At 35.2% G+C, this 24,973-nt stretch overlaps 1 protein-coding gene across 1 annotated transcript in view; it reads left to right on the top strand.

Annotated features, from left to right (window-relative positions):
- Nucleotides 1-24,973, top strand: part of AGPAT1 (1-acylglycerol-3-phosphate O-acyltransferase 1) — a 621,246-nt gene that overhangs the window by 294,287 nt on the left and 301,986 nt on the right. Inside the window, exon 3 of the mRNA XM_044083187.1 lies at nucleotides 9,067-9,200. Within this exon, the coding sequence (XP_043939122.1) occupies nucleotides 9,067-9,200 (134 nt within the window). The remainder of the gene's footprint in view (nucleotides 1-9,066; nucleotides 9,201-24,973) is intronic.

Genomic DNA, 24,973 nt, shown 5'->3' with positions numbered 1-24,973 from the left:
GGGAGGGGGTCAAAAACCAGGGACACATTTTAAACATTGCTTGTATAATTTTGTAAAGTTGCTAGAATAAAATGTTGTGTTACCACCATGCATTTCACTGGCAAATCTTGAACATGGAACCCTATGCACTACAGTCAGAACAACATACCACTATGCTAAATCAACAGTTTCCTGAAAAATAGGAAGACTGAAACTTAATGGCTATCATTTAGTGAATAATTTCAGTTCTCTCTTGTCTTACCAAAAAGAGGAAGATGGATGAGCAATGGAGGGCAAGGAGTTAGGATCATACCTCTCAACTTGTTAGAGCAAGAAATCTGGACAAAGCTATAAAGAAAAGTGGGACAAAGGCCCAAAATGACAGACTAACAGGCTTTGCATTATCATGGATTTTCTGAAGGGTATGAAGTCTGAAACTCAAATGTCTGTCATTATTTTCTAACTTTAATCTTTAATGATTTGCCATTAATTTGTCAGAAAACCACAATTTTATGAAAAACAGACAAAAATATGGGGCAAAAATCTGGACATTCTGTGAAAATCTGTACAGTTGAGAGGTATGGTTAGGATAGGGCCTATGAGGTTGGCTTCAGAGTAAGAGGATGCCAGAAGTCAGAGACATGTACAAAATAAATTATTGGTCACCATATGCTGGGGAACCCAGAAGGTGTCAACAGGAAAGGTTAAAACACCATAGATTAAGAGAGACTGTGAAGTAAATTCTTACCTAATTATGTAGCCGCAAAGAGTCAGGAGTGTTACCATGAACATACAAAGCTGGTAGAGAGAGGGAAATTCAGAAAGTGACTAGCAAAGAAGTAGGAAAAAACTGCAGACACTCTGTAGAGATAGACATAAGGTCTGGAAGTGCAGCTGTCCCTCCCCTAAAGGCAATGGAAACACTCACAGTACTGCTTTGTGAACTGAAGAGATATCTCCCTAGGAACACAGGTGCCACAGGATTTGGGGTTAGTACTGGTAGGTTGTTTGCGTAAGGGTGAATCTGAGAGATTTCTGTGAAAGATTCTGTTGTGCAGGCCTATGCAGTTCTAAATGCTAATTCTGTTGCAGATAGGGGCAGCATAACTTAATGCATCACAGGTCTTGGCAGTCTAATTTGATCCTTTTCTATGATTTGATTACTAATGGTATGAAAAAGAGGAGAACTGTAGATGTGATAACATTGTACCTCACATGAGGGTCATAAAGAAATTGAAGGGTCTGAGAACGTAGCTTAAAGGAAATGGGTTGGGGGAACTCAGTATGAGAGCGGTGTTTCTGTTCCAGGCTGTCAGTATAAAAGCCAGTAAGCAACGGAGTCCTGCTGGCTTTGATGCAAACTCATCATGTATGACTCATCTATGTTCGATATCACACTTGGCCTGGACACCAAGGTCAGTCTGCATGCTGTTGACAGTACGTTTAACATGGTGGTTAAAGATGGAGGGGTCAGTCTGCAATGAGACCACGCAGTTTGCAGAGCTTGTGAACAGGTGGTAGTTGAGATTTAATTCAGAAAACTAAATAGTGTAATGTGTCCTTTCCATAAGCCATGTCTGTTGTACCTTGTGTTATTTGTTATCTGTAAACATTGTTACTTTTAAGTGTTTATATTTAATTTTTTCCTCTCTGATTTTACTGCCTTTGGCCCAAGTCATAGCCGAAAAGGGTCTTTGCACCAGCATTGTTATGCAGTTACCAAACAAAATCAATCGATAAAATTTGTAGACAAAAGTAACATTATACAGAACAGAAGTAAACGTGGTTTATACTCGCACATAGATGTAAAGCAGTGCTGAAGGTAAGCATTTTGTAGGCTGTGTAACTAGAGGAGTGGATTCCATGGATGTTGATGTTATCTTCCCATTGTACAGGTGCTGCTAAGTCCTCATGTGGAACCTCTCCTCCTTTTCTGGCAGCTGTTAAGATGAGGAGATATCAGGCTGGTAAAAGACAAGCTAGGTAAAGATGTTAAAATGGACAGTGGAATATAGGGGCTGGTACATGTGCAAGGGTAAAGACAGACAATCATGTTTACATTAGAAGAGGAAGGAGAGTGTTTTGCTTGCAAACTGCATTGCCTAGGTTAAGTAAAAGATATGGAGGAGGAGGACGGGGAGGAGGAGGAGATCTCTGCCATAGATTAAATGGTGAATACTGTAGAAGGGTGTACTTGTATATGGATGTACAATAATATCCACGGGCTTAAAAGTCAAGTCAGTTCTGACTGATGATACTAGATGTCATTTCTGGCTTTGGTAATGTCATGCAGGGGAGTGATATAACAGCACAGTCAATCCTGAAAGTGCTTCCATTTCGTGGATCCTTTGAAAGTACCCTCTAAAAATAATCATCATTGATGGCCACTGTTTAAAAGGTCATTCACCTAAATACTTTAAATATCGTGAGATATACTGGGATTCATAGACAGCTCCCTGAGCTCACTGAAACTGCTGTCTGCTAACATGTATGTCTCTGAATAGTGTGGTGATACCAGTAGTGGTAATCAGCACTTTCCTGTGGTAATTGCCACTAGTGGCCCATGCATTTTGTGGGCACAGGTATCCCTTTTGTTTACACCCACCACACACTTACTTACATAGACACATCTCCATACCTTTCATTTGCCCCTGAGTTTAACAGAATGTCCTTGGTATTGTCAACTTGTTCTTCATAAATCACTGTTCATTACAGTCAATTAGTGGTGCCAGACATTAAAGTTTTGTACTTATTATTATTCCAGAAATGCTTCATGATACAAAACCTGCAGTCTGTAACTTTGTACATGACTTAGAGTAATATTTGAAAAGTGTCATTGGTGTCTTAACACTCCCCCCGAGCTTAGGAAGTTGAGAGGTATGGCAGCTACCTCCCACAGAAACACACACATTCAGACACTTGTACATACACACACACCTTTCACCTGATCACTTTTACGCACACACTCAACCATTCTCAGACACACACACACACACACACACACACACACACACACACACACACACACACACACACACACACACACACACACACACACACACACACACACACACACACACAATCACTTTTATGGACGCACTCAACCATTCTCAGACACACACACACACACACACACACACACACACACACACACACACACACACACACACACACACACACACACACACACACACACACACACACACACACACACACACACACACACACACACTCACTCACTCACACACTCACTCACTCACATTCAAGTTCACATCTACCCTTACAGGTGCTCACTCGCATATACACACTCAAACTCTCCCCATCACTACCTCTTTGCAGAAGCCTGATCTTACCTTTCACATATTTTACCCCATTGACTACAGTGCAAACATGCAGCATTTTGGACATGCTGATTCTGGCTGCTGAAGCAGTGGCATTTCCAGGGGGGAGCACATGTCTAATCAGTATAGGCTTTGTTAGCATTTAGGGTGGCCATGTAGATGGCCCACCACAGTGATTCTACTTCCTGTCAAAGGAGTAAGGAGGGAAGGAGCTTCTGACAACAACAGTTTTGGTCCTTCAAGTGTGGCTGGATGTATGAAAAAATGAGAAGCTTTTTTTCCCTTAACTTTGTATAAATATTTTTTTTGGTCCCAGCTTGATATAAGGGTATATATTTTTTATCCACAACTATGATCTGAGGGGATGCCATATAGAAGTTAGCAAAGGGTGTAAGACAGCCTCACTACATCTTTGTCAGTGGACATGCATGCTAAATGAATGTATCATGGTAATATTTGCTGACCATTTCAGTTTCTGTAAAAGCAGTTTGTATTGCTTTTTGGATGGCTGGATCAATAGATTGATAGATACTTTGTTAATTGTGTAAATGAACTGGTCCAAAGACTATTGTCATCCATGACCTTGCCGAAGATGCAGTAAGATCTTTTCAAAACAATATTTATTAAATGGGTTGTCTTCCAAGTTTTATTTTAAACCAACATTTAAGTTCAAGTTTCATTAAAACCGGCATCTGCAGTTGAACAAGTACTACAGACCAGCTTTTTCATGAGCATTTAGACACATTACTGCATTATGTACAAGGATACCAATCATTAAACAAATTTGTTTAGCTTAATCACATAAAGCTAAGTTCATCCCTGTCCATTTTCAAGTGCAGCTAAGATCTATAGATGAGAAACAGAAAATTTACCCCAGGACTGTCCCCCTGTACTACTAATGGACAGATGCAGCTTCTAAATATTTTATCCCATGCATGGGTGCTATCAAATTATCTGTAGCATGATCCCAGTTATTCTTCTTAAGGGTAATGTATAGTTATTGAACATGGGATGGATAGGGTCATCTAAGACCAAATGGGATGGGTTATTTTGAGCATAAAAAGCGAAAGTAGCTATGTTAAAATGGCTAACAAGGGTAGCTGGCCTAATACTTACCCATGAATCTATTAATGAAGCTCAGTGGCCACTATACAGCCCAAGGTATCTTCTGGGTGGTGACATCATTGCTGGGTAAAAATATTAACAATTTTTGGAAGAAAATTAATTCCTTTATTGTAGACATAGGACACTAAAACTGGAACAATTTCAGTAAGTGTCTTCCTCAGCTTTATGCAGTAAACATATTATATGAGGTAGGGTAATCTCATGATCAAGTCCAAAACCACAAAAAAAAACACAAGTAACACAAAATAAACTGAATAGATAAATTAGCTGGACTAAAAAGTAGAAATTAAATTCAAAATGTGATACCAAGTACACCAGACAGTTTTTCAACACTTGTAGTCTGTAACTCCTGCTTGACCCTGCATAACCTAAGAGTGTACTAGCCAAGTAATAACAATTACCTGTGCAGTATTAAGATCCCCCCAAACATTTTATTATTCATATGTGTGTGATGGATATAGACAGTTAATTAATACACAGATATATATCAGGTGACTACTCCAGCCACTGTCCCTGAAGTGGGGACCTAGATCAGTTAGATTTTTAGTGTTATCTATGTACATATGTTTCTCTAAGAATGCACGAGGCATACTGCCTAAGGATTGTTTCAAGTCTTACAAATGCCCTTATTAGTGGGAAACTGGTGAGGGCACAAGCAACTCACATGACTGCATGCATGATAGTCTCTCCTGGTGGCTGTTGCCCTGTTACTTTACTGGGTGATTTCTCCACTTCAGAGGAATGAACAGGAAGAATCGAACCAGGGCAGGTTTGATGGTTGGCAGACATGGATACAAAATGCACCTAGAAAAAAAATGCATGCAGAGGTTAACATGACTTGAAACATTTGCAGCACCCAAAGACATACCTTTCTGCAATCACAATAACTTATGGGAAGGAAAATTTCCCATTCTGTGACATGTTTATATGTCAGTCACCGGTGCATTTTTACATTTCCTCACAGCTGGGTTTGGCTTGAAGTCCTACTCCTATCCAAAATACCACAAGCTTGTGAGTATGAAGTGCAATGCATTCAGCAGAAAGTTGTAAATGTTCACCCCAGCGAATGCTGCTTTACTGCAACATTGTCATCAGCAGAACTAACTGAAGTATACAGACTCTGGATGTCAGTGGTTCCTCAGTAGTAATTCTTCTCAGATCAGTGTCTGTTGTGCATGTCTGAAGAAAATAGAGGTTGTATAAATTATCTGGACCTGATGGCTGTTTCAGTTTTGTGAATTTTCAGTATGAACTTGAAAAGAGGAATATTTAGACAGATGTTTAACATGGACATTATACAGCATTCACACTGTAACACACATCTGCATCAGTTCTTTAACTTTGCATCTTTGCATTAGTGCTGTTGTCATGGCTTTAGTTCTTATTTTGTGTGATCCGTTGTAGTATTAAGATGTTTCCTACATGTTGTAGCACTGTTTTCCAGTCCGCGATAACTTTATTACCTTCTTTATCTGAAGGTTTAATCATTTTCTGATTATTACATGATAATTCTGATAACTCTCTAAGAGGCACTTTTGCATGTTTGCACATATTAAAAGACAAACTACACCGTCCGTTGTATTTAAGCAAACAGTCAGGATTATGCATTACTACCCTTTCATGCATTACAATAGAGCGATTCAGCTTAAAGGCATGTTTTCACTTGGGCACTTTTGACATAAAATGTGATACGTACAGAAAAAATAGTCTAACCATCATGCTTTAGACATTCATTAGTATTTCTATTTCATTAGATAGATTGACATCATCAGTGTAAAAAAGCCACTAATTTCAATAAATTGAAATGGATACCATTGTTGAGTTATTCATTTTGCTCTTTGTGAAAAAAGAACTGTTTTTGGAACAATTTTCTAAATAAAGCACACAATATCTAGGATTTTTATGCATACTTAGATGTGCAGATGGTATACATGCAAGTCCCCTTGGGAGATTTTCTCTGGTTGTCACTAAATAAAATTCTTTAAGTTAACTATGTTAAAAATCTTATAAACAAGAAAAAAGTAAAACCAGTTTTTGTACAGCACTGTATTATAAGAAACTATGGTTAACACCAGTATAAGAGCATTCTTCCCTGTCGTAATTTAAATAAGCAGTGAATATTGCTACTGCCTGCTTCAAGTTTGTTGCACGTTTGATAAATCCATTCTAGTAGGGTAGTATTGGCATTATGTATAGAATGTAACATTTGAAATCTATGCTGGAAAGCTCCTACCTTAGTAGATGAAGAAAAAATCTGATGTATTATTTGGTAATATTTTAAGAATAGCAATTAGCCCGAGATTTAGTAATGGGCTCGTCTTCATTTTCAGGCATAGGAAGCCAATATAGTCTATTTCTTCCTCTTGGAAAGCTTTTTTCTAAAACAGAAGAATTAAATAGATTGAGAATAGGCCATGCTTGATAGTCACCAATTTCAAAAATTTCAGATTTAATACCATCCAGCGAGGCAAAAGGGCTAGTGTTGGTAGACTTTATTGCTCAGTATACTTTATGTTCATCATCAACATTACCCCCCCTTCTCCTTTTTACATAGGGCTGGGAGTTGTGCTAACTGTTGCTAACTCTCCCACTTGATCCACTCTTCTTCTTTCACCATCATCATCATCCTCATCCTAATCTGTTCTTGCCTTCTTCCTGCATCTTCCAAACCTGCTTTATTGTCCGATTGTCTTCTGCTTTCCTGAACAATTGACCAAACCAGGTAACTGTGTCATTTCTTCATCTGTTCCACAATGTGCATCCTACCACCTGCCTCACGGATTTCATCTCCATCACCTCAGGCTTCCTCAGTTGCTGTGCCTTCACTGCCCAGATATCTCTGCCATTCAGAAGCACTGATCACACCACTGTTTTGTACACCTTAACTTCTTGGGCATTCATCTGTCACATATTACCCCAGACACTTTGTGGCAGGTGGCTACAGCGGTTCCCCTTCAAACCATCGAACGTTTAAAACATCGAAGTTCAGATCATCAAGACCGGAACATCGAGTTTGAAAATGTCGAAGGTTTGAAGGGGAAGAAAATAGTAAGTGTAAGTGGGAGAATGTTTGTGTTTTTGCAGGGCACCAAGGTGCCCTGCATACTGTGTGTGTCTATGTGCCATCTGTGTGATGGCACTACAGATATGGTACGGAAAATCTGTTTAGCACTTCTGCATATAGCGCTAAATGGGAGATTTCCCTTTACTCCACTGTAGTGCGGTCTCGGAGTTGGAATATTAAAGTGGGGGGGTGCATACAATTGTTAAAATGTATTATTTCTTTTTTTTTTGGTTACACTTGTAACCTTCGACGTTTCAGAATTCGATGTTCTGGTCTCGATGATCTGAACTTCGATGTTTTGAAATTTCGATGGTTAGAAGTGGAACTGGCTACAGCACGTCTGATTCTAGCTTTCAGATTTCTATTCTCCTCAGCCATACCTCCCAGGTACTTAACACTGGTAATCATAGGAAACATAAATTGAAATGTGAATATTTAATGTAGCACACAGTGATTGAAACTGTAGATTCATTTAAGGACCTGGGTATATGGGCAGCTACAGCTTTGAGTTTTTCTAATCTCATCAATCAATCGGTTAATGATAGTTATACAACTATAGTGTATAAAAAATGTATTAAGTTTAGGAAATCAGAAATTGTGAAATATTTATGTATTAATTACATTAGGCCCAAACATGAGTATGGAATAACAAAATGGAAACTTTATAAGAAAACAAGCATGAGTAAATTGGAAAGAGTACAGCAGCAGTATACAAAAGGCATTCATGGATGTGCAAATTTAAGTTATTATGAAAGAATAAAATATCTGAACTTGTACAGTATCTCTTACTGATATCTAAGAGGAAACTGTATTCAGATATATAGGGCATTTATAAACAACTACCTCTGGGAATGTTTGGGGTAATCAAAAAGGAGTAGAGAATCATTGGACAACCCATGTAGAAAATTATATAGGTATGAGAAATGTACTAATTTGTTCTCTGTGAGAGTAGCTGATGTATGTAATAGACTACTAAATAACATTAAAACAAGCACTATTTAGATATTTTTAAGAGCAACGTGTACACATACTATGGTATTAACAGTTTTGGTGTATTGGCAGGTTAGAAGGGCAATACTGGCCATGCCTGAAGTATTTGCATGCATATAATATTTGTATTGTATGTATAGCTGCCCTTCAGGCCTTGAGTACCTGTTGAAGTGTTGCCATTTGTATTCATGAAGGGGATAATGTCAAGACAGAGATACCTGACCTTATCCTGAATAGAAATGGACAGTACTTTTCGGGGTGTCCCTGCAGTCACATGTAAGAGTCAGAGCTTCATGTGTATTTTCAGTCTTTACGATTTTCCATTTAGTTCTCACCTGTTCCTAAGAACAAAGAACATATCTGTGAAGTAGTTATATTTCCTTTTGCCATGCTGTATAAAAGAGTAAACTGATGGATGTTTGTCCATTACCCCCTCTCATCTAAAATATATGAAATGTGTCCTGCTTCTCCTCAGCTTTCTCTGTTATTTCAGGGTAGATATCTTCTGTGCTATCCTGAGGTGCTTGGCTGTTGTTTGATCTCATGTTGGTCTTTTTGTTCTTACAGAGTACTGCGATTCATGCTGCTGCACATAAAATACCTCTATGGGATAAAGATTGAAGTGAAGGGCTGGGAGAACTTCTGGATCAAGGAACCTTATGTAGTTGTCTCCAATCATCAGAGCTCCCTCGACTTGCTTGGTATGTATCCAAATCTAGTTTACAGAGCACACCCCCACACACACTGTGTCCAGTACATTATAAAACTACACAATTACATGTTATAGTTCTGAACAAATAAAATAAAATAAATAATATAAAAATAAGAAACTGAGAGCTTCAAATGTACAGGAAGATAGTACATTTGGTGAAGGTTCTCAGAAGTGTTTATTCTGTCACCTGTGCTCCAGTAATTAAGGTTTTACTGTTCCTTTCTTCCTCTAGTGATTACGGTTTATGTTAAAGACACAGGCTCTGTGGCATATTCTGTTTTTTTGTATTCCTATATTTATTTCATGAAACTAATAATGTCACATTGTGAAACTATGATGACACTTTGAGAACTACTTTATATAATGTAGCAGATATATGCAGTGCTTTTTGAAAGTTTGTCATGTTTGCACAAAAATGTTTTTTTTTCAAGTACTTGTTTCTGTGAATGTCTGGGATCAATAGTCAACCATAATATTAGATTCAATACTTAAAACAATGTAATCAGAGACACAGGACTGAAAACTGTCCACAGTATTAGTTATATAGGTTCATAGATTCTTACTGCTATAACTAAAGGAGACCGTAGAGAAGCTCAGCCACATCATTCAATACTGGTGTAGATATGCTGTAAAATGGTCATAGTGTAACACCTTTAGATTAGATGCTGTTTTACATACTTTAAGCATTGCATTACAGCACATATTTATAACAGGAAGAGGCATTCTCTACATATTGATGCCTTCAGGTTTCCAGAATGTGTCAACCCATGTAATAATCTACAGGTACAAGTGTAATATTTCTGACAGAAAATGTAGTATGTCCTTACGATCTGCAAAACTGAATTAATGAAAAACCAGTCTAATGATCCTAGCATTGTGAAAACTGCAATATTTAAATGATGTATAGATTTAGGATATAATCCAAAAGAATGAAACATCCTTTAAAGTACCTCAATATCTCTTGACTTAAATATAACAATTCCAAGACTCTACAACCTTGATAAAGTAAGTACTCATATTCTCCCCTTCCAAACTTCTGGAGACACACACAAACACACACACACCCGACAAGTTTACATTTGTCTGGCTCTGTTTCCCACTAAAAGTACAAATTGGTAGGATGCAGGTCTGCAGCTAAAACTAATTATTGGTGAGACATGGACAGAAAAAGACCTATGAAAGTCTTTCCTCAAACTTAAATGGGTAAGTCTGAACAGTCTAGATCCTGTCTTATCATGTCTGATCTGGGGCCACTGCTGTTTTCTCCCAGTGGCTGTCAATTGCTGTCCTTCAAACTGGTTAACCACTTAGTAAAGCTAAGATGTACTTTGGTGCAGGACTGGACAGGTGCAGATAGTCCCTCTGCACTTCCTACCCCAACGATACTTTTGTAATTGTTGGACCCATGTGTGCTTTAAATAGTCCAGGAGTGACTGGAGTTCTTGTGATGAAATTCACCCATCACCAGTGTGTGTGTGTATATATATATATATATATATATATATATATATATGTAGAGAGATATATATATATGACTGAAAACTCATCTACTTCACATGACTGAAAACTCAAAATACTGAATTTCATTTGACTGAGACTATAATACCTAATTTTTAAAATACTGAAAACTCATTTAACTGTGTCTCATTATACTGAAAGCTTACAATGCTGAATTTCAAAATACTGAATTTTAAGCCATAGACATGATGTGTGTTTCCCTTCACCTGTGACTTGTTTGTGATAAAAAAATACTGTAACTTAAAGTGCCAACTGTTAGAATACCAATAGTAGCATAGAAAGTAGTTTTGTTGTGTTTCTAAATGTGGGTATGTCTCTCTACATTTTTGTGGGGAGTATCTAAAGTAAAACTGCGGATGTTTCATGTGCTCCTGGCAGTAGTAGCATTGTGTACAGTACTATAAGGTAAGTAAAAGGGGTTTACTATCATAAATTCGAAAATCAGAACAAAACGTGTCTGCATTTTCGAATTTATACATCGGAAATGAACATTTCCGAATTTTCCTAATGTCGAAAACAGCTGTGAGCGACATTTTCGGCAGTACACAGCACTCCCACCCGTCCCGTAACTACCTACCTAACTAGCCTAAACACACAGCACACCCCCCCAACTTAATATTCCAACTCCGAGATCGCACTACAGTGAGGAAAGGGATGTATTTCCCTAACAGCACTGTACTGCGATCCCCTCACATGAGCGTACGTTAGAATTGCGACTGCACAGTCCATTCGCAATGGTAACGTTCGCTCACATCACCTACTGAAATATGAAGTATTCGAACATCTGTTGTTCGAATACTTCATAGCCATGCAAATGCACGTCGGCATTGTGATAGTAAACCAGTAAAAGGTATATACCCTTTTTCCCACTGTAGTACGATCCTGGAGGTAGAATATATAGTATGGGGAGCATAGGGAGCTAAGCCCTCCCCCACCTATTTTGGTTTTATATTGTCCGGTTTCTGTTAAAAGGGTAAGTAAATATTTTTTTAATTTTAGAAAGAGTTTGTTGTTGTTGTTGTAAGCATGCATGTCTATGGCTTAAAATTCAGTATTTTGAAATTAGGTTAATATATTCTGAAGTTAGGTTAATATATTTGCTTTCTTTCTTTGTGGCACTGAGTTTTATTACAGGGAAAGATGTTTGCATTTAAAAAAATAAGCTTGAAAGCCCTGACTTTGTCATACTCCAGGCTACACTATTTATCTGAGGTGTAATGTTGGCAATCTGTAACTGATAAGGCACATTTAAATGTCATTGTTTTCTAAATGGCTCTGTTGTTGGGATAAGTGGCCTAACTTAATTACTGTGCCACTCTTTGTAGCTGTTGTGATGTAACAGATGAGAGATGCAAGAAAGAAAGGCAAATATAATGATTAAACTATGTTTCTTCTGTATGTGAAGTGTTTATCTTGGATTGCAGGGAAGGAAAACCACTTTTTGGAAAGAAAAAACTTGACTTATTTTAGTACAGTAGTAGAATACTGCCAATCATGAGCGGACAGGTGATCCGCTGTGGCAACCCCTAACCGGGAAAAAGCCAAAAGAAGAAGTAGTAGAATATATATTTTTAAATAAACGGAAACTTCTTTTCTCCCTTGTAAAAAGTATTTATGTTTATACAATAGTTCACTAATTCCCTCATAATTTTTAATATAAATCTCTTTTTTACTTATAATAATCTTTTTTTCTCTTTTTTTTTATTGATAATTTGTCAAATATTACATGAAATCAAAAAATGAAAATGATATATATACAATTGTAAAACCTATAAACTTTAAAAACATTGTATAACTATATACATTGGTGTCTGTTAAGAAGAAAGCCATAATTAAGTTTAAGGTGTAACCTGAAGAATCATATATAAGTTCATATATCTTTATCCATTTTCTCAATTATTTCTAGTATTTTCATCCAAGAGTTGTATAAAGTTGTAAGTCTGGTAGTTCTGTTCTTCAGAGTAGATATTTCCATTTGTCCAACTGTTCTAACTAAATTTTTAAATTCATTAAATGTAGGAGGAGTCTCACTTTTCCAGTGAATGGTGATGATTTTGCAAGCTGCTGCCATTAAAGTCCATAAGATTTGAAAATCTTTTTTTGGCACACAATCTGAAACAGGAGAGTTGAATAAAATCATAGATTTTGATAATTGATCATTATCATTAAAAACAGTCTGAAAAAAATAATTAATATTATTCCAATACAAAGTAAGACACTTCATAAAAAATGTGTTGCTAGTCTGCTCTTATTGTAGTCTGACATCTCCAACATAGATCTTCACTTGCATACATCTTAGATAATTTATGTGATGTATAAAAACTTCTGTTCAAATATCTCCAAGTGAATAACTGCAAGTTTATTAATAATGATGACTTCTTGGAAGATTTTAAGATAATCTTTTTTTCCTTTTCGTTAGGAGGGTGATTATTTATCTGTGTATAATAATTCCAGTAGGTGTCTGTTTGGTATATTTTTGCTGTTTTAATTATTTTGTAAATTTTAGATAGATATCCAGCACCTTGATAAGGTTGATTATTAATTATAATAATGTAATCAATAAATTTTGGGACAGTATGTCTAACTGTATCTTGCATTTGTCCAATTCTATTTATAAGATATTGCCTTAGATTTTGCAAAAGTAGCCATGAGTCATTATTTATATTATATTTTCTGGTTATCTGATCTTTAGTTAATATTTTCTCTTGTTCTACCAGCTGATGCCAGTAGCTTATTGAACCTATCTTGAGCATATTAATTTTCTGAATTTGGTATGTATCAAGGATAGTGGGTGTGAAGGCTATAGAAGAGATCAGAAAGAACCATGAATTAATATTTGGGACTTTGTTTATGAACGATTTAAATGTTGTTAGTGTGATGTTCATATATTTGGATGGCAGTTTATTATTTTTATTTTTATCTTCTAGATAATCTTTTAACATCCAAACTAAAGGAAATGGTATTATAGTTAAATGATCTGATATGTTGTTATGACTAAGTTCAGTATAGACCTGTTCATGTAATTGTTTCCATATAGGTTTGTAGTGAGCATTTAACCATAAGGTTATATTTTTAAAAACAGAGGACATAATATATATCTCAATATCAAGTAAATTAATTCCTCCATCTTCACAGTTTGGTAAATGTTTATTTAAAGCAATTTGGGGTTTGTTTGGGAACCATAAAAAATGTAATATTAGTTTATTATATCTCTGAGTGATATACTTGGGAGGTGGCAGTGAAAAACTTTGTATTAGATATAATACTTTAGGAAAAATAATTGAGTTAATGAGGTATAATCTGTCTCCCATTGTAAACATATATTTGTTCCAGGTAGATATCACTTGCTGTATTTTATCTAGTGTTTTATTATAATTATATATAAGTGAGCCAGTTAAGTCTTCAAGTAGATCTATGCCTAAATATACTATTTTATTATCCTCTGCTATATATTTGGAACATTTTTTGTTTATATGTTTCTTTTTAGTATTACATGACATAATTTTTGTTTTGTTTTCTTTGAACTGTAAACCTGAAATAGTTTGAAAATTATTATTTCTTTAAACAAAGCTTGTAAAGATGCATTAGTATCTGATAGGGTAAGAAGTATGTCGTCTGCAGATAACTGTAATTTAAGAGATAAAGTTTTGTTGATGCAGATGACTTTAATATTACTATTTGATCTTATCTGATTTTCAAATGGTTCTATAAGTAATGCAAATAATAGTGGTGATAGGGGACAGCCTTGTTTAGTTCCTTTTTTGATTAGTATGGGACCAGATCTATATGAACCTAATTTAACATATGCTATGGAGTCTTTATATAGTGACTGAATAAGGGCGATAAAAGATGTAGGAAAATTATATTCTTTTAGGACTAGTGTAAGGAAATTCCAGTTAACAGAATCAAATGCTTTATTAATATCTAAGGATATTATATTTAAATCTAAGTTTGCATGTTTACTATAATCTATCAATGACAGAATTCTTTTAAGATTATCATATGTATTTCTTCCTTTGATAAATCCTGTCTGGTCATCATGTATTAGCATGGGAAGAAAGTGTTTAATTCTGCCAGCATATATTGCCATGAACATTTTATAATCGATGTTTAATAAGGATATTGGTCTATATGACGAACATTGTTTCTCATCTTTGTCTGATTTAATTATTGGTGATATCAATGAATATTTCCATGAAGGTGGTATAATTATATTTTGATTAACTATGGAGTATACTTTTAAGAGTAAATATATAGTTTGATTAGGTATTACTTTATACATTTCTGATATTATATTATCAGGGCCAGGTGCTTTATTTAATTTAAGTTTTTTAATCTGTGATTTTAGTTCTGTCATAGTAATTGGTTTGCTTATAGTGTCAATTTGTTCCTGTGTTAATCTAGTAAGAATTTTGTTTTTAAGATAATTTTTTATATCTTTGTCAGGTTTTTCATGGATGCTTGAAAGGTTATCACAGTTGTATTGTAATCTAAAGGCTTCTAATATACTATTTAGGTCCGTGACTTTTTTCTTTGTATTAGGGATATATAATTCTTTTATTTGCTTAGATTTTATTATTTCTTTGTTCTATTAGCTAGTTGTCTCTGATGTGCTGTATTTGTTGAATAAGAATTTAATTTTATCTTTTCTAGGTTAATCATTGTCTTGTGATGTAAAATTTCCACATATTTGTTGTTAATTTGTAGTAATTTTTGAATTAAATATTTATTTCCTTCTTGAATTCCTAGTTTTAATTTATCGGCTTTCTTTTGTAATTCTAGCGTGTCTTTATTCCATATTTTTCTTTTATTAATATACCAGGATAGTACTTTTCCATATATATATATATATATATATATATATATATATATATATATATATATATGCTTTTAAGGAGTCCCAGATATATATTTCTGAAATGTTCTCTGTGGTATTTAGTTCAAGGAAAGTTTTTATTTCACCTTCAAAATTCTTTAAAGTCTGTTAATTTTGTAACATATGAAGGTATTCTTGTTATGAGATTATTATTTATATGCATAAGCTCCATTTCAAAAACCAGAGCATTATGATCTGATAATGGACAGTTTATTATTTTGACATTACTTATTTTTGTTACTAAATCATTGGATATGTATATCCTGTCAATTCTGGAACTAGTCTTATATCTATTTGAGTAAAAAGTATAAATTAATGAGTCTGGGTCAGCAAATTCATTTATATCTTTTATGGAGATTGTGTCTGTAAACTTCGAAAGTGTCTTTGATATAGGTAACTTTCTTTTACTTTTTGAATCTGTATCTTTGTCATCTATTATACAGTTGTAGTCTCCTGCCATTATTAGACTACCTTTAGTTAAATGTAATATTTCTTCAATATGATGTTTTACTGTTCCTACGCCAAGTCCTGGTATCCAATATAGGTTAACTAAAGTGTATATTTTCCTATTTAACTCTGTATTTACTAAGCAAAACATACCAGATGTGTCTTGATAAGTGTTAATTATTCTAGGAGAAATAATTGTATTATGCATTAATATGGCTACTCCTCTCTTCTTTTGTTTGTATTGAGAACTTACTAATACTGTGTAGTTATTAATATTGAGATTGTTTATATCTTTATCTAATAGATGCGTCTCCTGAAGAAATACTATTTGTGGATTGTGTAGATTTATGTATTTATATAGACTCCTCCTTTTGATATTATTTAACATTTATAGATAGATATTTCATGTGTTAGTTTATGTTTTATTTGTATGACAGTTAATATACATACATTTAACTCTTGGTTTGCATTATATGTATAAATTACACTATTGTTTACACGGAAGATCTGCTTATCTTCTGTAGACACCAAAACAGTATAAGAAAACAATGAAACTTCTAATTTAACTAATTCTAATTGATTACACCTTTTCCTATCTCTATGAGGTAATATACCTCTTTGCATGAGTAACACAAGTACCCACACAAACCTTCTAAATCTGTGACTAGTGTTTAAACTAATCTCTCTTAACCTCATAACTTAGTATGTCACTATTTACATATATTAACGAGTTAATATGATCAACTAATAGACAATTATATGCAAATTTGTTTGAAAGCAATAATATTTATACATCAATAACCTGCTTATACTTGTTAAATCTTACTTGCAGAGTTTCTTATAATCAGGGTTACAAAAACAATTTTCCAATTACATTTAACAAAATTTGTTTCATGTTAGTACAACAATTCACATATCAGTCCAACATGACACATTTGCTTTAATTCACACTGCAAAGACTCCAATACCTTGTTAATTAGTTATTTTGGTTAAATTCTCATATTACTTATGTTCTTTTTAGATTGTAGTTTCATTATACTCACAATTTGTTTAGGGTAATTTTCCTCCTCTAGAGTCTCTATCATGTAATATCTGTGCTATAAGAATATTATTTATTCTATAGTTATGTGAATATTTCCCATTTTCTTCCTCACTCTTTATGAAATAATTAGATTTATTTATTCTTTATTTTGAGAAAGTAGTTTTCCAAGTCATATTCCAGAACTCTTTACAAAAATTGTGTCGGCTTATATGACAATATATGTACATATATATAAATATATATACATAAACTTATATATAATGGTCTTTACATATCTTAAGATTCAAAATACTGAAGTAAAACATAGTGGAGAAATAGGTTCCCGATCCACAGACTGGCCAGACTCCGGAAAAGAACCCCGATGACTCGACGGGAGAGAGGAAAATCACCCCGGGGATCATAACGGTCACCCGGGCAAACAGGTGTCCAGGTAAGCAAACAATATGGAAAGAAACAGCCAGAGAACTGTCATGACTAGATTTATACAAGCCCCAGGGTCGATATTTTAGTAGCAATCTATGAACCAACACAGCTATTTATGATTCTTATTGTATATATGTAATATTCTAGTATTATAAATTCTTAATATTAATGTATATAACTATGTATAGAGTATTGCCTTTCTGTATATCTAACAATATTTAAATTTTTTCTAACGATAACTATGCGTAGGTTGCTATTTCTGTTCGTATATAGAGAACCTATCAGAACATATGTTTAGTGTCTGTTTACTAAATCTAATCATGTTTTATTTTATTTAGTTTAAGTGTGTTAAATGTTTAGTAATAATCAGTAACACAAAAGGGTCAACATGTAGCTTCGTAATTCAGGTGCACTAGCACTTTAGGTAGCGCTCGTTTTGGGATTTGCTTCCTTGTCCAGGAATGCTGCAATTACTTTTTATTCAAAGGACGTTATACGCAAGCATGAAGTGCTCGCAATGAGACATAAGACATTGGGGTGTTGCTTGCGTGTATTTAAGGCTACTGTCCCGTGGACGGGGCGGAAAAAGTAGTGAAGATTTTTCTTGATTTTCAAGGCATCGCTCATGGTAATATTTATTTTTGCATATATTTATCTATGTTATATGCAAGACATTCCTATGTTATATGTGAGACATACTACATGACACCTGCTAGTAATACAAACAGTACCAAATGCTTTACTTTATATAAAAGATTCAATATGACATTTTAGTAGTGTAGAATAATTTACTGTAATAGTATACAAGTGTTTAAACTCTTAACTAACTATAACCATCCAGCACAACTCAATCATCTTCTATATACACATTATTTTTCTTCTTCTAGTCGAAGAGTTTTAAGATGTGCTTGTTTTGAGATTTACTTCCTTGCCTAATGATATTGCAATTACATATTATTTAAAGGGCGTCATACACAATCACAAAGTGGTTACAATAAAAATTACAACCTTTATATATTACTTGTATGCGTATTTGAGACTGCTGTCTCGTGAACGGAGCAGGAAAAGTAGTGAAGATTTTTCTTATCTTTCAAGGTATCACTCGTGAAAATATTTTTCTACTGCATAGCTACAACACAGTTTAAGGATCTTCAATAAACACAACATTATCCCACCTTCCAGTAAGGAAGCTTTGTATATATACGTTAAAAACACAATAAGAGTCCGTGAGGTGTACCGGGATGCTACAACTTCATAATCCATACAACCAGACATGTGCGCACACCCAAGCTGTCTTTCTATCTCAGTAAAGCAAATCATTACGACAGCATTAATGGATTAAGTACTTTAACTATGCAACTCATTTAACATAAATATATCATTTTTCAAAGAATGCATTTGTCCCGCTCCCCTCCCTGCCCCAATCAGAAAACTTAGAGTAGGCATATTATGTGAATGGTGCATTGAAAGATTTTACAACAAATTGCTAGTATAGTTAAATATATAGTGAGATGGTTATATCTGCTTGAACCAGATATCCATTTGCATATATCTTGAACATATTGCTATATACATTTTGTTTGTTGATGACCAAATCAGAGACGTAGAGAAAGAAAAACATTGTTATCAAGTTTCAAATATGGATAGACCTAAATAATAATGTTAATTTACCCAGTTTATATCTAAATTTTAAGTGAGATAAAATAAATAGAAACTGTACCTGATATATTACTGTGATTAATGACTGGAAGATTTCTTGTTAGTTTTTGTGACATCGTTTAAAGTTTTGTGGTACATGTAACATATAAGTTATTTGTCCTTTAGTTCTTTTTCTTCTGTTCAACAGTCTTCCAGTTGTTTACGTCTGCATTTCTTTTTGCTGTACTATTTGTCCAATCCATAGATTCTTCCTGTGTTAAAATGTTGTTTGTACTGAGATATTTTATTGCTGATTCCACTGTTTCAAATATTTTTATTCCCACTGGAAGGAATATATGAAGTCTTGCTGGAAACAAAAGATGGGTCTTCAGTTGTTTCTTTTTCAAGATTTTTATTACTGGCATGAATTCTTTTCTTTTGAAAACCATTTTTGTAGAGTAATCATTGTCAAATCTAATTAACGCATCATTATATTTAATGGGTAAGTTAGTCCAAGTATTTTTGAGGATGAGTTCCTTGTCTTGCGTGGAGAAAAGTTTTACAATTATTGATCTTGGTTTGTTTTTGAATAAAGATGCATTTCCTGAAGTTGACAATGACCTGTGTGCATGTTCTATTCCAAAAGAAAGGGCTTCCGGTAATTTTAATACATTTGGGATCCAGGTAGTAAGAAAGTTTATTATATTATCTCCTTCCACTTTTTCTGGCAGACCATATATTCGGATATTATTTCTTCTCATTCTGTTTTCCATGTCATCTATTTTCTCCAGAAGATGTGTATTTTGTTGCAGTAAAAATTCAGTTTGTTGTTGTTCTTGCAGGAGTCTGGAATCGATGTCATTTAAGGACTGTTCTATGACAGAAATTTGACCTTTCTGTTGTGTGAACATTTCCTAAAGCTGTTCAAGTTGTTGAGTACATTTTTCTTTAAAAGAGTCCAATTTATTATCGATCTTAGCTATTTTAGTTGTCAACTCTTGACTATTTAAAATAAGTGAATGTAAATCCTTTTTGAATGTTGGGTCCGGAGGTGGATTTCTGAGATGGCTCATTCTGAGTAGCTGATGCTGCTGTTGATTTTCTAGTAATTAATTTGACAGGAATTTTCCAGTGAAAGTTGATAAAAATTGTTCTGATGATGTCTCTGGGTATTAGAAAGTGGTTAGTAGTGAAGATATCTTCTTATTGTTGTTTTTTTCTGAAAATTCCTGTCTGAAATATTGTTAAGGAAAGAGGGCTGTGAGAAAGTGCTGTTACCAGGTCGCCATCTTGGCCACACCCCCCACTTATAATAATCTTGAGTGTTATTTTTCAAATTAATTGTTTATTCTCTATGCACTTTAGCATATTCCTGTTTATCTTTTTTCTTTATTTTTTTCTACAATAAATAATTTTCTATTTACTTTTAAAGGCAACCCACCATTCTGACCAACTGAAAGAAAATACTGTCATATTAATAAGAACCTTCCATAATTGCTTAATGTCTTTCTTTCCTTTCCATTCCTTTATTCTTTTTATACCTTTTCCTACCTTTGCATACTTTTCATCATAATATATTTCTAACCATACTGCCAATTGATCCAAAAAAAGTACAAGAATATAGCAATATAATGAGAGTAATGAAAGGCAAAGAATGTAATAAAAAGAAGACTCATCAGCAAGTTATGGAAACTGTAATTTATGTAAAAGAAATGTTTAGCAAAAAAAAGAGACTTGATATAAATGAATGTGAAGTTAAAAAAAAATTCTGAGCAAAATAATACAGAACTTGGTAAAGAGATTAATTTATATGAATTAGAAAAGGTATTTAAACAGTTAGATGCAGAAGGCCAGGATGGTATTGGGTTTGAAATGAGAGAATCTAGAAGGATGGCAGAACAATTGCTTATTGTGTGTATTTAATGAATGGTTGAATGATGGATTAAATGACAAGGAATTATGTATCAGAGTATTTAAATTTATATCAAAAAGGGAAAAAGAGAAGATATAAAAAAATGGAGATAATAGTTTTAAATAATACAGATTATAAGATGTTTGTGAAAATAAAAGAGATTTTAAAGTAATATGCAGTATATCATGGAGCAAAGTGTATACAGCATAAAAGGAAAGGGATGTCAGGAATTATTAATTATAGTGAGAGAAATTATAGATGCTATAACTAGAAAGAAGATTTAAAACTTATGGTAGGCGATGTTAAAGCATTTGATGTTGTACAGTATGATATTTTCTGGAAAATAATGGACATGCACAATATTAATAAAGTCAAGCAAGTATGTATAACAGACTATAAGAACAAAAGTAAGGGTTTTAATTAATGGATGGATAAGTAAAGAAATAGATGTGACTAACAGTATAAGGCAAGAGTGTCCTATGAGAAGTATTTTATTTGCTTTGGTTATGAATACAGTAGTTAGAGAAGTAAATCAGAAAATGCAAATGCAAGTTATAAAATTCAAACAGAGTTTGAAATTCCAGTTATGCTGTCTTATACAGCTGATAGTATAACAACAAAAATCAGAGTGGATGAGAGAAGTTATTTATTTAGCTGAAAGTTTAAGAGAAAGAGGTATGATACTTAATGAAGAAAAACGTAATGGATTGGGAGACACAATAAAAATAGCAGCTGTTCAATTTTCTGGGATGGAAATATTTGTTTAGGGATACATTTTGAGTTTGTTTATTGTTGCTTAGATCTCTGTTGAAACTGTTGTCTCACTGTTCTGAGAGACTGATCGGCATACATAGCTGAGAATATTTTTTTTGTTTTAAAGTTTGTACTGTTAGTTCTTGCTTAGATCTCTGTTGAAACTGTTTTCCCCACCACCATTTTCTGCCGTGTCTTCAGTTGGTATAGTAACAGCTGCATTCAAATTGCTGGAACCTGTGTACTGAGAAGTTGGTATAGTAACAGCTGCATTCAAATTGCTGGAACCTGTGTTCTGAGAGACTGCCTTACAGATTATCTGCAAATATACAGAGCTGAGTATATTTTTTTGGTTATAGAGTTTGTTAATTGTTGCTTAGATCTCTGTTGAAACTGTTGTCTCACTGTTCTGAGAGACTGATCGGCAAATATACAGAGCTGAGAATTTTTTTTTTGGATTTAAACTTTGTACTGTTAGTTGTTGCTTAGATCTCTGTTGAAATTGTTTTCCCTATCCCACCCCCATTTTCTGCCGTGTTTTCAGTTGGTAAAGTAACAGCTGTATTCAAATTGTGGGAACCTGTGTTCTGAGAGACTGCCTTACAGATTATCTGCAAATTTACAGAGCTGAGTATATTTTTTTGGTTACAGAGTTTGTTAATTGTTGCTTAGATCTCTGTTGAAACTGTTTTGTCCCACCCACCCTCCCTATTTTTGGTTTGTAGTTTAAATTTGGTGGCTTTTGCAGTTGCCCGCCCCATTGTAGATTTGATCTGGGACACTCCCCCAGTCCCATCTCTTTACCACATTCTACCTAATAAAGTCTTTCTGCACTTGCTTTTAGTCCATTTTAATTTAATTGCATTTTTTAAAACTGTGTTTGGTCTAATATTGCTGCATACTCAAGTGTGCTAGCTTGCACTGCATGTGAATTGTTTTTACCACTGTTTTTGCTACTTTTCTGTAAAAAAAAAAAAAAACTGTAAGCCTGTTTCCTACCTTTCCTGTAACTAGTGTTCCATATACAGATTTTCTGTATCCATGACTGTATGTAAGCTTCTGAGCCCCCCAAGCCTTTCTGTGTTGGAGGGAATCCTTCTAGCTTATCAGTGGGAGTGGTAAGCACTACGTAACCTGTCTAGCACATAAGGAGTCGCTCTGGCCCAGACATTGTAGTTATTGACCGTTTGGGCACTCTTCCATCTCTCTCAACTTTCTGATTTGAAAGCCTGCATTTGCACTTGTTTGTGTCCTGTAACTCGTCTAGTGCAGATACAGATTCTTAGTTTTAGCACTTAAGTTTGCTTATTCATGCTCAGCACTTGTTCAGGACTTGTAAGCACTAAATAAGCTGCTAATTACTATAGCACTCAATCTTCCTCATTACCTAGAGGAAAACAGTTTTTGTACTTACTTTTCTCACTTGCTTAGAGAAAATAGTTTTATCTAGAGGAAAATAGTTTTTTATTCAGGCATGTCTAAGGGTCAGCTCCCAGTGTTCTCTTCTGTCTATCTGATGAATCTGGGCATCTTGAGGCAATGTAGAAATTGCCTCATGTACACAGACAACCCTCTCCTCCTACCACCCAACACTACAACTTGTGAGAGATGCACTTATCTAGCCAAACTGGAGGTAAAGCTCTCTCCAACCAAGACTGAACTTGACCGTCATGAGGAGAAGGCAAACATTTGCACCACACCACACTCATCACATAGTCTCACTTAATCTACACCACCAAAACCCACACATAGTAACACAAAAACATTTGCAGAGGCTCTCAATAATAATTCGTCTAAGCAACATTGACCTCCAAAGCAGAAACGCAAGCAACCACCATCCCCCAACACAATCCAAATGACACATAGCCCACAGACTCAGTGTGCCATTCAACCACAGCCAATAAGGCAAAACAACGTACCCAACACACACTAGTCATAGGTGACTCTATAGTCGGGCACACTGATGTCCCACTCACCAGGCTAAACAAGGAGAAGGTTACTGTCAGCTGCCTGTCGGGTGCCAGGATCCGCCACATAACCCACGCACTCAGGTCACTCCACAACAAGTACAAATATGACTCTGTCATTGTCCATGTTGGTGTGAATGACCTGAGATGTACCTCCCTGGACTACATGAAAAGAGACATGGAAGAGCTCTCCGATCTTGTAGCCCAGGCAGGTATGACCCTAGCCCTGAGTAGCATTCTGCCATCACCCAGAATTATACCACAGTACAAGGACAAAATGATTGACTTCAACAATTGGCTAAGCTTCTGGTGTCATTCTAAGGGGATCCAGTATCTGTCTGCTTGGGATGACATGGTTGACAGACCACGATGCTTTGCCACAGATGGCCTGCACCTGTCGCTCCTGGGATTCCGGATACTGGCTAAGGCTCTTGCTGCCCCTATAGTGCCTTTTTTAGGTAGGGTTCAAATAACAAATTCACCAAGATATAAGGAACAGGCAAGCAAAAACTGAGGGTAATCATACTCAAGGCTAGAAGTCTAAATCTCAAAATGCACTCACTCAAGGCACTCCTTAAAATGGAGAACATTGATATCTGTGCAGTGACTGAGACCTGGTTCAAGGCTCCAGAGAGCACCCCTGCACTACAAGGCTATAACTCATACCACACTTTTCGGCCATGTAAAGTGTACCGAAACACCAAAGGCGGAGGTGTGTCCATATTCATTAAGGATATCCACACCTCCAGGCTAGTTGCTCAGCATAATGCCTCTGAGGTTATTCATGTGTAACTAACTCTGGGCAAAACTGCAATCCAAATTGTAGCTCGCTACAGATCCCCCACCATGCCCCAGGATTCCCACTCCTCTTTTCTTGATGTACCGGAAGATATTAGGGTTCAACCAAACACCATAATAATGGGCGACTTCAACTACCCCACCATTAACTGGGAAAACTACTCGTGTACCAACTCCTTAGCTCAACGCTTTCTGTAATTCATAAACTCCAATGCCCTAGATCAACATATCCACACCCCCATCAGGGGCAACAATATCCTAGACCTAGTCATTACCAACATGAGTGACCGGTGTTCCACACCTGAAGTCAACTCCTCGTTGGTCCGATCTGACCATAAGCTTATCACCCTTGATATCCACATCCTGCCCCCATTAAGGAAACCACAGT

This window comes from Protopterus annectens, chromosome 9.part0 (genome assembly GCF_019279795.1).
Source record: "Protopterus annectens isolate FY-2018-M chromosome 9.part0, PAN1.0, whole genome shotgun sequence".
NCBI classification, from domain to species: domain Eukaryota; kingdom Metazoa; phylum Chordata; order Ceratodontiformes; family Protopteridae; genus Protopterus; species Protopterus annectens.
This window is presented reverse-complemented; position numbering and strand designations above follow the sequence as displayed.